Below are 13,657 nucleotides of genomic sequence, written 5' to 3' on the forward strand. Positions count from 1 at the left end.
CAGAGATCTGAAAGACTCATTGCCAGCTATAGAAAACTCCTGATTGCAGTTGTTGCTGCTAAGGATGGCCCAATCAGTTATTAGGTTTAGGGAGCCATTACTTTTTCACACAGGGCTAATGAGCGTTGAATACATATATTTATTTAATTAATAAAATCATTAACTTGGGTTATATTTGTCTGATGATCTTAAACAATGAAGTGGGGAAACTGCAAAAATATAAGAATTTGAGAAAGGGGCCAATACTTTTTCATGGCACTGTAGAATGGGATATCATTTAAAATCATGTGTGAGTCAAGGCAGGTGAGCGAATACTTTTGGCAATATAGTGTCTATTGAAGTTAGCAAATAGGGCTCGTAGCCTTACAGCATTTATGGTTTGAGACCAGCCTTTTCTGCACCACAAACCGGTTTCATGCAAAACAATATTTTGACAGACCGGCATAAAAACAAACATTTTGAAATACAACTCTCCATTACACTTAATATAGTGGCTGCAATTAGTGGACGCCCTGTGCTTGATCCTTTTCAGCAAGCCGGTACCATTTTGGGGGTAATGACATGCAATTTTGTTTTGGTTGCAGTCATTGCAGAACATCCTGCATCACAAAAATATTATATTGGAAATGAAAGCAAGGTATTCAGAGCATTTTTAAAGCAATTTTGAATGCTTCATTGCCTCATTTGCAAGCTTCTTGCCAGACATCCACAGAGCACGGTTGGTGTGCGAGACTCACCTCTAACGATAAATTAGGACTGCTGACATTGTCTTTTCAGTGCATTTTTTTCTTGGAGGTTTTATAGGCTCTTCTTCAGTAACATCATTTGGCCTTTTCCCATTCACTAGGTGTCTTTTTCGTACAAATGTTTGCTAGTTTGTGGGCTTACTTTATACAGCTGCATGACATGACCAAGAGGAGCAGCTTGACATGTAGAGAAGCACAGGGGAATACACCTCCAGCTCTGGAAAAACATTGAGTTAAATAAAACAGTCCTCCCTGCCCCCTGGAAAGAAATGCACTAAATGACAGTATAGCATCTGGAAATTGGGAGTTATGATAAACTAATAATTTTGCAGTGTTTTTTTTCCAGAGCTGTATTTTCAAATCAAAACGCATCAATAAAAATTTTTTTTGTTCAGTTTCTCTGTGCGGCCCAGTACAAAATCGTCCACGGACAGATACCAGTCCACGGCTCTGTGGCTGGGGACCGGTGGCAGTACGTTATCGAATGGGTTTAGTTACCTAAAGAGTAAATAACAACACGTAATGTATATATAATAAACATTTGAACTCCTAGTGCAACAAAAAGGAACATGGGTGGAGTCTGTATCCAGCAGCGGGTCAATTTATTAGTGCTTGCCAGACACAATTACGTGTGTATTCCAGACACAGGCATTGCCAGCACCATAATACAACTTCACTTCCAGGCGTCGTGTGACTCAATAGTCCAAAATTAAAGCCTCAAAGTCTGGCTACATGATATGTCTCACCTGTACGCAGACTGCTGGATGTCAAACAGGATTTCTACTGAGAGCCACAACACAGCAAATGAATTCTCAAACAAGAACTGTACTAATAAAACAAAGAATTATATACGAGCATACAAACTAGAAACATTAGAAAACTATACACTGTTGAATGTGCTAGATGAAATAAGTTCTGCATTACAAATGTTTTCATGTAAATATAGATATCTTGTTGTCCACCAATTAACATTGCAGTAATCAATTGTGCATTTATGTGCAGGAAAAATGGTTAACGTATAGTTGAGGGGGATAGAATCAAGTATAAAAAAAACAACAATAACACTGCGCTTCTATTACACAACTTTAGCCACCAAGTCTCATTATGAAGTGGAAAAAAAATAAGCATACAAGTTCAGAGTAGGTGAACCTCATCCTAATTATGGAGGTGTCAAGAAGCACTCATGACTGTAAACACTATAACTTCATACATACCATCCCATTGCCATTTAAATAGTTTCTTTACACTCTTGCACATATGTATACGATATACAAAGCCCTCCAAATAAATCAACCCTACTGAATCATTCCATCCAGCCATCCATTTTCTGAGCCGCTGATCCACACAAGGGTCGCGGGAGTGCTGGAGCCTATCCCAGCTAATAGCGGGCAGCAGGCGGGGGCACACCCTGAACTGGTTGCCAGCCAATCGCAGGGCACATACAAACAAACAAGCATTCGCACACATGTTCACACCTAAGGGCAATTTAGAGTCTTCGATGAACCTATCATGCATGTTTGTGGGATGTGGGAGGAAACCGGAGTGCCCGGAGAAAACCCACGCAGGCACGGGGAGAACATGCAAACTCCACACAGGCGGGGCCGGGGATTGAACCCCGGTCCTCGTAACTGTGAGGTAGACGCTCTAACCAGTCGGTCCACCGTGCCGCCCTGAATCATTCCATACCAATTATTTTGCTAGTTCAGGCTACAATTCTTGAATGAGATCTTTGCTCATGATGCACGATATGACAGGCAGCAATCCTGCCGTGCTATGAATGGAAAGAAAAAATAGTTTTTAAGAGGAAACTCAGCCTGAACTGTAAACTGGAATAACATGAGCTACTCAGCTGTCACACAAGAAATAAATAAAGGAACCCAGCAAGAGGAAGGGGGTCTCTGATGAATTACAGTTGTACTGTAATTACATTCAGAACCTGCTTAGTCTTCTGACAGGCACCCCTTGCAAACTTAGATCATAACAGAATAAAATCCTATCTGACTGTTGAGGGATTTTTACCTCCCTTTCCGTATGAGGACTAAAGAGGTAATTTCACATTTCAATAGGGATCTGAATGTGAATTATGAGACTGGTTTCCAATTATGACATTAGTAGCATTGACAGGTTTCATAATAGAAAATATCAAAGGAAACCAAATGACAAATAAGATGAATTATACCAAAATCGGATGCTTTGTTTTCCCTAACTGCAGGTACGAGCGCCTCTTACAGGCTCACTCATCTCGGGAAGCATCAATGGGCCTCTCACATTTACCTCAATATTCACAAATCTCCAAGTCATTTCAGAGATGTTTGATGTTTTGAAGGCCTAGAGGACATGGATGGTCTGGGGGGAGCTGGTGGAGCCGGCCCAGGAGAGATTAGGTCAGGACCCAGTTCATCTGATAACAAGATCCTTGACATAAGGACATTGATAAAGCAGTAAAGGTGAGGTGATGTTAGAGCTGGAAACCCTCCATGGGTCCTTCCTGCTGTTGAAAGATGAACTGCCCCTGACCCTGGTCCACCTGTGGCGCCAGGCTGGCATCTTCCTCATCCACACCGAAGTAGTGCTCAATCAGGTCAAAGGCCTTCTGGTAGATCTCCTGGTTCTCGTGACTCTGGAGGAATTCGATTTTGTCCAAGCCTGATGTGCAAGTACACACAAGAAGGAAGGATGAAATGTCATGGAGCGGGATCAAATTTTAAATTCACAATCATAAACTGTTTGAAAGTCAGTAGAAACTATTAATTGTCAGACAGATCACATTGTAAGACCTGAATATACATTGCAACTGGAAAGTATTTACGGCACTTCACTTGCTCCACATTTTCTTACATTACAGCCTTATTCCTAGTTGGAATAAATTATTTCCGGAATCATCTTAGAGAAAATCACTCTCTTTCATACCACTTTTGTCACTAATCTTCCCCAATGCTCAGTCACCCCGAAATAAATGGATGGAGCGAGCCCATACACGGGTTTCAAGATGAGTTCAGGGACGAATGTCTACTAGCCAAAGCGGAAACTTAGCTTTCGGATTGAGGCACTGATACGCAATTGTCCATTAACGGGTTCGGAGAGCCTTTTCGCCTGGACAGGGTTGCCGGTGTCACTGGCAAGTAGGGATGCGTCGCTACGTCAACAAGTGGTGGTGCCAAAGTGTTAACGTCAAAGAAAGCGTCTGCATAAAGAATTTCAAACTACCAACTGTGTGCACCCTTCATATCTGCCCCAAAATGTTCCTCAATTATTTGTCTTTTACTTACTGTCTTACTGATGTGAAAGCTCGTGTTTTCCATCGTAACCGGAATTTGTACACAAGTCGGAATGCGCCGTAGACTATCACTAACCTATGCAAACACAGTAGTAAAGTCAGTACTGTTAATATAATACTTGAAAAACAACTTCTGAGTCATAAATTTAGGACAGTCAAATGAAAACGTACAGTGGTAACTGAGCGTGCTGCTGTGCTAACTAATTCATTACACGTCACTTGTAAGTTTAAATCTCGGGACAGTCGTAAACAGAGGACCCCCTTTAGAAGAGTTTTAATTCAATTAAATAAAAATAGGTTCTTTTTTGTATTTACGGTTAACAGTATTTGAAATGTCATGGTGCGCTAAAGTGGTATTTTCTATAAAAATTGTTTTGTCAGAGTAGCTATACAGACTTGCCTAGGAGGCTGTAACATAAAAACTTGTCCACTAGATTGAGCAACTACACGAAATCGTTTGTGCTTCTTTCTAGTGTGGGAGAATCCAGAAGGGATCTGGTGTGGTACATTGTCTTCATCTAAAATCATGCAGTACTCTCACAATTTGTTCCTCATTTTCGCTTGCACTTTGTTATTCTGAGATGTAGTCTTTGTGCAACTAAAGGATCAGAAACCAATCTCAGAATGACGCGTTGCAAGCACAAAAGTAATTTGATTTGATGGTGTGTGTAATCAAAACAACTGAGTTTCCATCAAAACTGAGCATTATGTTTATAATCAAAATGTTTTATGTATTTCTTACTGAAGCTAAACCTAGACTAACCTAATGAAGTGTCCAGTGAGTGTTTTAGGAATTTCTTATTATTGGTATTACTGTCCATGTTCTACTGTGCAAGCTGTGGGCTAAGATGCAGAGCTGTACCGTAAGCCTCCTCGATAAGTGCACAGTAAGGGTTGATGCCTGTTCCATTCTTTTTGGCCTCCTGTTCTCCCAGTCGGAGGATGTTCTCCAGACCATTCAGAGAGACCTGCACGATCTTAGAGTCCATCACGGTGAGAAGGTCACACATGGGCTTGATTGTACTCAGAGAAACCAGGTACCTATTCATAGAAAACCAAAAAAAAACAAAACAAAAAAACAAAACAAAAAACATCACCCAGTAAGCTGGTTTCATTTAATGACTCTGAAGGTTACATGTAAATACTGAAAAATCTGGGCAGTATTGCAGTCAATGTTTTGCACGGCATTCATTATTAATGCATTCCAAAATATCAGAAATTTATGTTTGGTTTCTCTGTTCTGACAATACGCTGGAACGCCATTTTTATGATCATGAGAAGCCTGGGCATAATATTCAGCGGGTGTTTTTAAAATTTTGTTTTAGTCATGGAATTATTATTATTATTTTTTTTTATCTATTTGAAGTTCCCTGGATGTTTTTTTTCCGCCTCCAAACTACAAATTTGAGAATCGAAAAAAAATCATATCAGTTCCCATCCCTACTGAACACACCATCCCCACTGTGAAACATGGTGGTGGCAACATCATGCTGCGGGGATGCTCTTCTTCAGCAGGGGCAGGGAAGCTGGTCAGTGTTGATGGGAAGATGGATGGAGCTAAATAAAGGGCAATCCTGGACAAAAACCTGTTGGAGGCTGCAGACAACTTGAGACTGGGAAGGAGATTCATGTTCCAGCAAGACAATGAACCCAAACATAAAGCTAGAGCTACAATGGAATGGTTTCGATCAGTGATTCTCAAAGAGCTCTGGTGGTACGCAAATTAATTAGCTCCAGCTCGTGCCTGAGCATTGGTTTCGTCTGTAGTTAGCATGTTGCCATCTGTATGTGAGGTCAATGGCGGATGTGGCTTTGCAGGCCCAGCCTATGGTGGAATAGTGGTGGGCAGAAGTCACATGCTATAGTGGGTGGGGTGCGTGGTTGGTTCAATTTTTCAAGTCCTCGTTTACATTTATCTTCATCCCGTGTTTCCTGGTCCTTTCATACGAGTCTGTGACAACAAAAACATTTCTTCTCCAAGCTGCTCTCTCAGTGGCAAGATCTCAGGTCAACACTAACTTGCATCCGGGAGCATTTTATCCTGTCCTTGTAGTGCAGTTTTGGCTTTCCATGGTCTCTTTCCTGAGTCAAGCTCAGCATGTAGCATGATTCGAGGTAATCTGGTTGGGTCCATCCATACGACATGTCCTGTCCAACAAAGGCGGTATTGCAAGATGGTGGCTTCAACGCTAGGCAGCATAGCACACTTAAGGAGTTCAATGTATGAAAGCCAATCCTCCCAGAGTGCGCAGAGTATTTGTCTTAGCTTCCTCTGTTGGAAACTTTCAAGATGCTTGATGTCGCGTCGGTACAAGGTCCCCATTTTACAGGCGCAGACAAGGGTAGAAAGAAAAACAGCCCGAAAGACCATGAATTTTGTGTGCATCGATAGTGCATGGTTAAGACGCGATGGCCTCTTTAGACTCCCACGCTCGCGTTGCATCATGTGACCGACTCATTGGCCCGCGTGGCCCCACTGCGTCACTTGACGCGCACACGGCAAAAATTGTTGCTGCGCGGAGAATGCCGCGGACATCATCTGTCGTGATTGGTTCGTTTTAGTCGCATGCTGTGATGACGTACTCAGCATTCCTCTCGGTTCCACATACCACCTACGCCTTCTTGATCAATTTTGCAGCATAATTAAAAGGTATCATCTGGTCATCTCACCATTTGTTCTAGCAGACGCTGTTCCACGGTCGCCATTGTTGTTGCTTTGTTCCTTGTTACAGAAAGGAAAGTAAAAACGGCTACCGGAAATGGCCAAAAGAATGCAGAGGAAACTCCACCCTGTCGCGTCTTAGCCAATACCAGCCGTAGCGACACCCCCGACTTGGAGGAAAACTGCAGTACATTTTCAAAACTGCATGTGTGGGTTGTGCTCGAATATAAAGTCAAACTGCGTGCGGGATAGCCACCCGCGCGAGTATAAAAAAAGCCTTAAGGCGCTCATAGGCAATGCATACTGCTTTTATGCGCTTTTCAATGTCCTTTGTACACGTCGGTGTTTTTGAGAGAATGCTACCAAGGTAGGAGAAATGTTCATCTTCATCAAGGGGCGTTTCATTGATGCTAACATTGGTCTTTGAGGAGGTTTGTCCAGGTGGTGTTTGGTTGACGTCCTTGGTTTTGTCGGTGTTTACTTCCATTCCAAAGTGCTCATTAGAGTCGTTGATTCTCAAAGTTAGACACACAGCAGGTTTATTCGCAAAAACGAAACAATGATGAGCTCGGACAAACCATTAGCATGACTTCAGCCTGCAAAGAAAAGTGGGAATAAACAACAACAGCTGTGCTGTGGCTACTGTAGCAGAACCAATTAAGTCCCCTCAGCAGCAACAAACAGCACAAGCCGTCTCTCTTTATTTGTGGCCAAGTGCAGCAATTAATTCATCAAATGGCACCTTGTGACAAAATACATAGCACTTATGGACAAATTGGCTGATTTTCTTTACGAAAACATGAATTGCAACAATCAAAGTCCACTATTGAGCTTTTGAGGGTATTGTGGTACAAGTATAGCCAAAACAAAGGATCTTCGTACCATGACAGCCTCTTCGTCGCCAGAACCGGTAAGCCTCACACAATCGGGGAGCAACTGTGTTTACCTTTTTCGCCAAAGCTCTCTCCTTTCTTTTCTGACCACCTATGTTTGTGAGAAAGGCTTTTCTTCACTTATCATAAAAAAACGATAGAAGCAGGCAGGGTGGCTGAGCCTGTGTTTAAAGAGGCAAACACGCCCATTAAGCTCATTTGGTTGTCATCAATTTGATGTCGGATGGTTTAATTACAGCTGTTCTGTTTAAATGCATTTCCTCCCTTTTGTTTTACGCTTAATGGTATTGTTCTCCCTTTTGTTTTTATGTGTGTGTTTCTGTTTCAGAAGGAAGACATTGAAGTTTTGGATACTGTGAGAATTTTTACTTGTGGTTATGCATACAGCCTGTATAAATGTTTAAAAAAAGAACATCATTATTACATACAGCTGTTCTATATTCTTCGGATAAGTTTGGGATCCACAGAGTGTAATGTTACTGTTCAAACTGCATAATGTAACAATGTCTTGCATTCCTGACAATAATCCTTTAAAGAATAAAACCATTGTCTCGGTTTTTATAAACACTTAGCCTTACTGCACTACTGTATGTTGGCCATGATGATGGTACGTGGAAAGCCAAGTATTTTTTTTTAGTGATACTTCGTGAAAGAGGTTTGCGAGCCACTGGATGGATGGATGTTTTCACAGGTGCTCTCCATCCAATCTGGCTGAGCTTGAGCTATTTTGCAAAGAATGGGCAAAAATGTCAGTGTCTAAATGTGCAAAGCTGGTAGAGACATACACCAAAAGACTTGCAGCTGTAATTGCAGTGAAAAGTGCTTTTAAAAGTATTTGACGCAGGGGGGCTGAATACAAACACACTCCACATTTCTCAGAATGTGTCTTTTTAAAAATTTTTTTTTTTTTTTTTTACATGTATCATGCTCGTTCCACTTAACAATTATGTGATACTTTATGTTGGTTGATCACCTAAAATCTAAAATCTTTATTGCTCCTTTAAAACCGACTGATAGTAGGTTTTCAGTTATTCTACGAAAATGCGATGCTATGACTTACTTTTCTCACTTTATTCCTGAAGTGACATTAAACAGACAAGGTTTTCAGTTTTTCTTCCCATGGGCTCACCACCTGTGGGAGGGGCCATAGGGGTCGGGTGCAGTGCGAGCTGGGCGGTGGTCGAAGGCGGGGACCTTGGGTGGGGGGACGGGTCCTGACTGTTGTTTGTGCCTATGCACCAAACACCAGTTCAGAGTACCCACCCTTTTTGGAGTCCTTGGAGGGGGTGCTGGAGAGCGCTCCCGTTGGGGACGCCATCGTTCTGCTGGGGGACTTCAATGCTCACGTGGGCAATGACAGTGAGACCTGGAAGGGTGTGATTGGGAGGAACGGCCCCCCGATCAGAACCCGAGCGGTGTTCTGTTATTGGACTTCTGTGCTCATCACAGAATGTCCATAACGAACACCATGTTCGGCTGCATGTCTTGGACACTCGGGTAAAGAGAGGGGCGGAGCTGTCAACTGATCACCTCCTGGTGGTGCGTTGGCTCCGATGGTGGGGGAAGATGCCGATCCGACGTGGCAGGCCCAAACGTATTTTGAGGGTCTGCTGGGAACGTCTGGCAGAATCCCCTGTCAGAAGGAGTTTCAACTCCCACCTCCGAGAGACCTTTGCTCATGTTCCCGGGGAGGCGGGGGACATCGAGTCAGAGTGGACCATGTTCCGCGCCTCCATTGCTGAGGCGGCCGACCGGAGCTGTGGCCGTAAGGTGGTTGGTGCCTGTCGTGGCGGCAATCCCCAAACGCGTTGGTGGACACCAACGGTGAGGGATGCAGTCAAGCTGAAGAAGGAGTCCTATCGGGCCTTTTTGGCCTGTGGGACTCCTGGAGCAGCTGATGGCTACTGGCTGGCCAAGCGGAATGCAGCTTCGGTGGTCGCTGAAGCAAAAACTCTGGTATGGGAGGAGTTCGGAGAGGCCATGGAGAAAGACGTCCGGACGGCTTCGAGGAAATTCTGGTCCACCATCCGGCGTCTCAGGAGGGGGAAGCAGTGCACCATCAACACTGCATATAGTGGGGATGGGGCGCTGCTGACCTCGACTCGGGACGTTGTGAGCCGGTGGGGAGAATACCGGCTCACAAGACACGCCTTCCCATGAGGGAGCAGAGTCTGGGTTCTCTGAAGCGGGCTCTCCTATCTCTGGGGTTGAGGTCACAGAGGTGGTTAAAAAGGTCCTTGGTGGCAAGGCCCCAGGGGTGGATGAAATTCGCCCAGAGTTCCTCAAGGCTCTGGATGCTGTAGGGCTGTCCTGGTTGACACGCCTCGGCAACATCGCATGGACATCGGGGACAGTGCCTCTGGATTGGCAGACTGGGGTGGTGGTCCCTCTTTTTAAGAAGGGAGGCCGGAGGTTGTGTTCCAACTACAGGGGGATCACACTCCTCAGCCTCCCTGGTAAGGTCTATTCAGGGGTGCTGTAGAGGAGGGTCCGTCGGGAAGTTGAATCTCAGATTCAGGAGGAGCAGTGTGGTTTTCGTCCTGGCCGTGGAACAGTGGACCAGCTCTACACCCTTGGCAGGGTCCTCGAGGGTGCATGGGAGTTTGCCCAACCAGTCTACATGTGCTTTGTGGACTTGGAGAAGGCGTTCGACCGTGTCCCTGGGGGGGTGGATGAGATTCGCCCAGAGTTCCTCAAGGCTCTGGATGTTGTAGGGCTGTCCTGGTTGACACGCCTCGGCAACATCGCATGGACATCGGGGACAGTGCCTCTGGATTGGCAGACTGGGGTGGTGGTCCCCCTTTTTAAGAAGGGAGACCGGAGGTTGTGTTCCAAATACAGGGGGATCACACTCCTCAGCCTCCCTGGTAAGGTCTATTCAGGGGTGCTGTAGAGGAGGGTCCGTTGGGAAGTTGAATCTCAGATTCAGGAGGAGGAGTGTGGTTTTCGTCCTGGCTGTGGAACAGTGGACCAGCTCTACACCCTTGGCAGGGTCCTCGAGGGTGCACGGGAGTTTGCCCAACCAGTCTACATGTGCTTTGTGAACTTGGAGAAGGCGTTCGACCGTGTCCCTGGGGGGGCCCTGTGGGGGGTGCTTCGGGAGTGTGGGGTACAGAACCCTCTGATACGGGCTGTTCGATCCCTGTACGACCGGAGTCAGAGTTTGGTCCGCATATCCGGCAGTAAGTCGGACTCGTTTCCGCTGAAGGTTGGACTCCGCCAAGGCTGCCCGTTGTCACCGATTCTGTTCATAACCTTTATGGACAGAATTTCTAGGCGCAGCTGAGGCGTAGAGGGGGTCCGGTTTGGTGGCCTCAGAATTGCATCTCTGCTTTTTGCAGATGATGTGGTTCTGTTGGCTTCATCAAGCCGTGATCTCCAACTCTCACTGGAGCAGTTCGCAGCAGAGTGTGAAGCGGCTGGGACGAGAATCAGCACCTCCAAATCTGAGACCATGGTCGTCAGTCGGAAAAGGGTGGCATGCCTTCTCCAGGTCGGGGATGAGATCCTGCGCCAAGTGGAGGAGTTCAAGTATATTGGGGTCTTGTTCACGAGTGAGGGAAGAATGGAACGGGAGATCGACAGGCGGATTGGTGCAGCGTCTGCAGTGATGCGGACTTTGTAAAGAAGGAGCTAAGCTGAAAGGTGAAGCTCTCGATTTACTGGTCGATCTACGTTCCTACCCTCACCTATGGTCACGAACTGTGGGTCGTGACCGAAACGCAATTTCAAACCCAAATATAAATAGATTTCAGTTTAAACTTGGCATTTCTTGTATCAAAAACATAAGGCATTAATTTAAAAAAAAGGAACACAAGTTTGTCATCTTGTTCTAAAAATAAAATCTTATCCAGTCGGAACTATGTAAAACTATTACGTCAAAAATAGGCGACGAAAAGGACAGGAAAAATAATGTAGTTTCATGTCGAATATATGCTAGATGTGTGCTGATCGATTGGTAAATAAAGTGAATAAAAAAAGAAACCCAGTACAAGACAGATTCTTGAGAACACTACACTGACTAATCCAGACTGTAATGTACAGGAAGCCCAGACAGTGCATGCCCGGCCCGCCGTCTAAGTATTTGCGTGATCGCTCATAGCCAGCTGCTAATGCTAACGAAAACAAGCATACGTGACGTCAAGCCGTGCGATTTCCACAATGCAATGTGGATATATATCTTTTTTTTTTTGTTCTTGTTGCAACAATTAACGTCCTTATTGTTACGTTAAATGTCGTTGTTGTTTCTGTGTATGTTAACAGTCGTTCTTGGAATGTGTACCTTATTTAGCTGTAACATTTATTGTTGGTTTATGTTGTCCTGTTTTTTTTTTGAGGTAATGAGTGAAAGAATGACCTATTTGACAATTCCTCTACCTGAGCGTGACTAACAGGGCTTTAACTGTTAAAAGACAAAACGTTAACTACACATTAGCAGTAATGGTGTGGGACACTTTAACCTAAAAAGAAAAAAACAAACAAAAAAAACAAAACAATTATTAAAACCTTCAGTATTACATTGGGTACGGAAAGTATTCAGACTCCCTTAAATTTTTCACTCTTTGTTATATTGCACCCATTTGCTAAAATCTTTTAAGTTAATTTTTTTCCCTCATTAAATGCACACACAGCAGCCCATATTGACTTGATTAGGAAAGCCACACACCTGTCTATATAAGACCTTACAGCTCACAGTGCATGTCAGAGCAAATGAGAATCATGAGGTCAAAGGAACTGCCTGAATAGCTCAGAGACAGAATTGTGGCAAGGCACAGATCTGGCGAAGGTTAAAAAAAGATTTCTGCTGCGCTTAAGGTTCCTAAGAGTACAGTGGCCTCCATAATCCTTAAATGGAAGACGTTTGGGACACCAGAACCCTTGCTAGAGCTGGCCGTCCGGCCAAACTGAACAATCCGGGGAGAAGAGCCTTGTTGAGAGAGATAAAGAAGAACCCAAAGATCACTGTGGATGAGCTCCAGGGATGCAGTCAGGAGATGGGAGAAAGCTTTAGAAAGTCAACCATCACTGCAGCCCTCCACCAGTCGGGGCTTTAATGCAGAGTGGCCCGACGGAAGCCTCTCCTCAGTGCAAGAAACATGAAAGCCCGCATGGAGTTTGCTAAAAAAAAACACCTAAAGGACTCCAAGATGCTGAGAAATAAGATTCTCTGGTCTGATCAGACCAAGATAGAAATTGTTGGCCTTAATTCTAAGTGGTATGTGTGGAGAAAACCAGGCACTGCTCATCACCTGTCCAATACAGTCCCAACAGTGAAGCATGGTGGTGGCAGCATCATGCTGTGGGGATCTTTTTCAGCTGCAGGGACAGGACGACTGGTTGCAAACAAAGCAAAGATGAATACGGCCAAGTACAGGAATATCCTGAACGAAAAATTTTCCAGAGCGCTCAGGACCTCAGACTGCGCCGAAGGTTCACCTTCCAACAAGACGATGACCTTAAAGAGAGCTAAAATAACGAAGGAGTGGCTTCAGAACAACTCTGTGACTGTTCTTGAATGGCCCAGCCAGAGCCCTGACTTAAACCCAATTGAGCATCTCTGGAGAGACCTGAAAATGGCTGCCCACCAACATTCACCATCCAACCTGACAGAACTGGAGCAGCAATGGCAGAGGATCCCCAAATCCAGGTGTGAAAACCTTGTTGCATCATTCCCAAAAAGAATTTCTGTCAACATGTGGTGCTGTAGGGCACGGTGGACGACTGGTTAGAGCGTCAGCCTCACAGTTCAGAGGACCGGGGTTCAATCCCCGGCCGCGCCTGTGTGGAGCTTGCATGTTCTCCCCGTGCCTGCGTGGGTTTTCTCCGGGCACTCCGGTTTCCCCACATCCCAAAAACATGCGTGGTTGGTTAATTGACAACTCTAAATTGCCCATAGGTGTGAATATGAGTGCGAATGGTTGTTTGTTTGTATGTGCCCTGCGATTGGCTGGCAACCAGTTCAGGGTGTACCCCGCCCGATGATAGCTGGGATCGGCTCCAGCACGCACGCGACCCTAGTGAGGAGAAGCGGCTCAGAAAATGGATGGATGGATGGATGTGGGGCTTTGTATACATTAAT

General features: G+C 44.9%; 1 protein-coding gene across 6 annotated transcripts in view; it reads right to left on the reverse strand.

The window, feature by feature from the left end:
* Positions 1–1,331: 1,331 nt before the first annotated feature.
* Positions 1,332–13,657, reverse strand: part of kpna5 (karyopherin alpha 5 (importin alpha 6)) — a 49,185-nt gene continuing 36,859 nt past the window's right edge. For all 6 annotated transcript variants that reach the window (XM_061673648.1, XM_061673650.1, XM_061673647.1 and 3 more), the window contains 2 exons: positions 4,886–5,064; positions 1,332–3,392 (listed from right to left, as the gene is read on the reverse strand). In XM_061673648.1, the coding sequence (XP_061529632.1) occupies positions 3,205–3,392; positions 4,886–5,064 (367 nt within the window). In that variant the 3' untranslated portion in view covers positions 1,332–3,204. The remainder of the gene's footprint in view (positions 3,393–4,885; positions 5,065–13,657) is intronic.

Source organism: Phycodurus eques, chromosome 4, assembly GCF_024500275.1.
Source record: "Phycodurus eques isolate BA_2022a chromosome 4, UOR_Pequ_1.1, whole genome shotgun sequence".
In the NCBI taxonomy this organism is placed as follows: domain Eukaryota; kingdom Metazoa; phylum Chordata; class Actinopteri; order Syngnathiformes; family Syngnathidae; genus Phycodurus; species Phycodurus eques.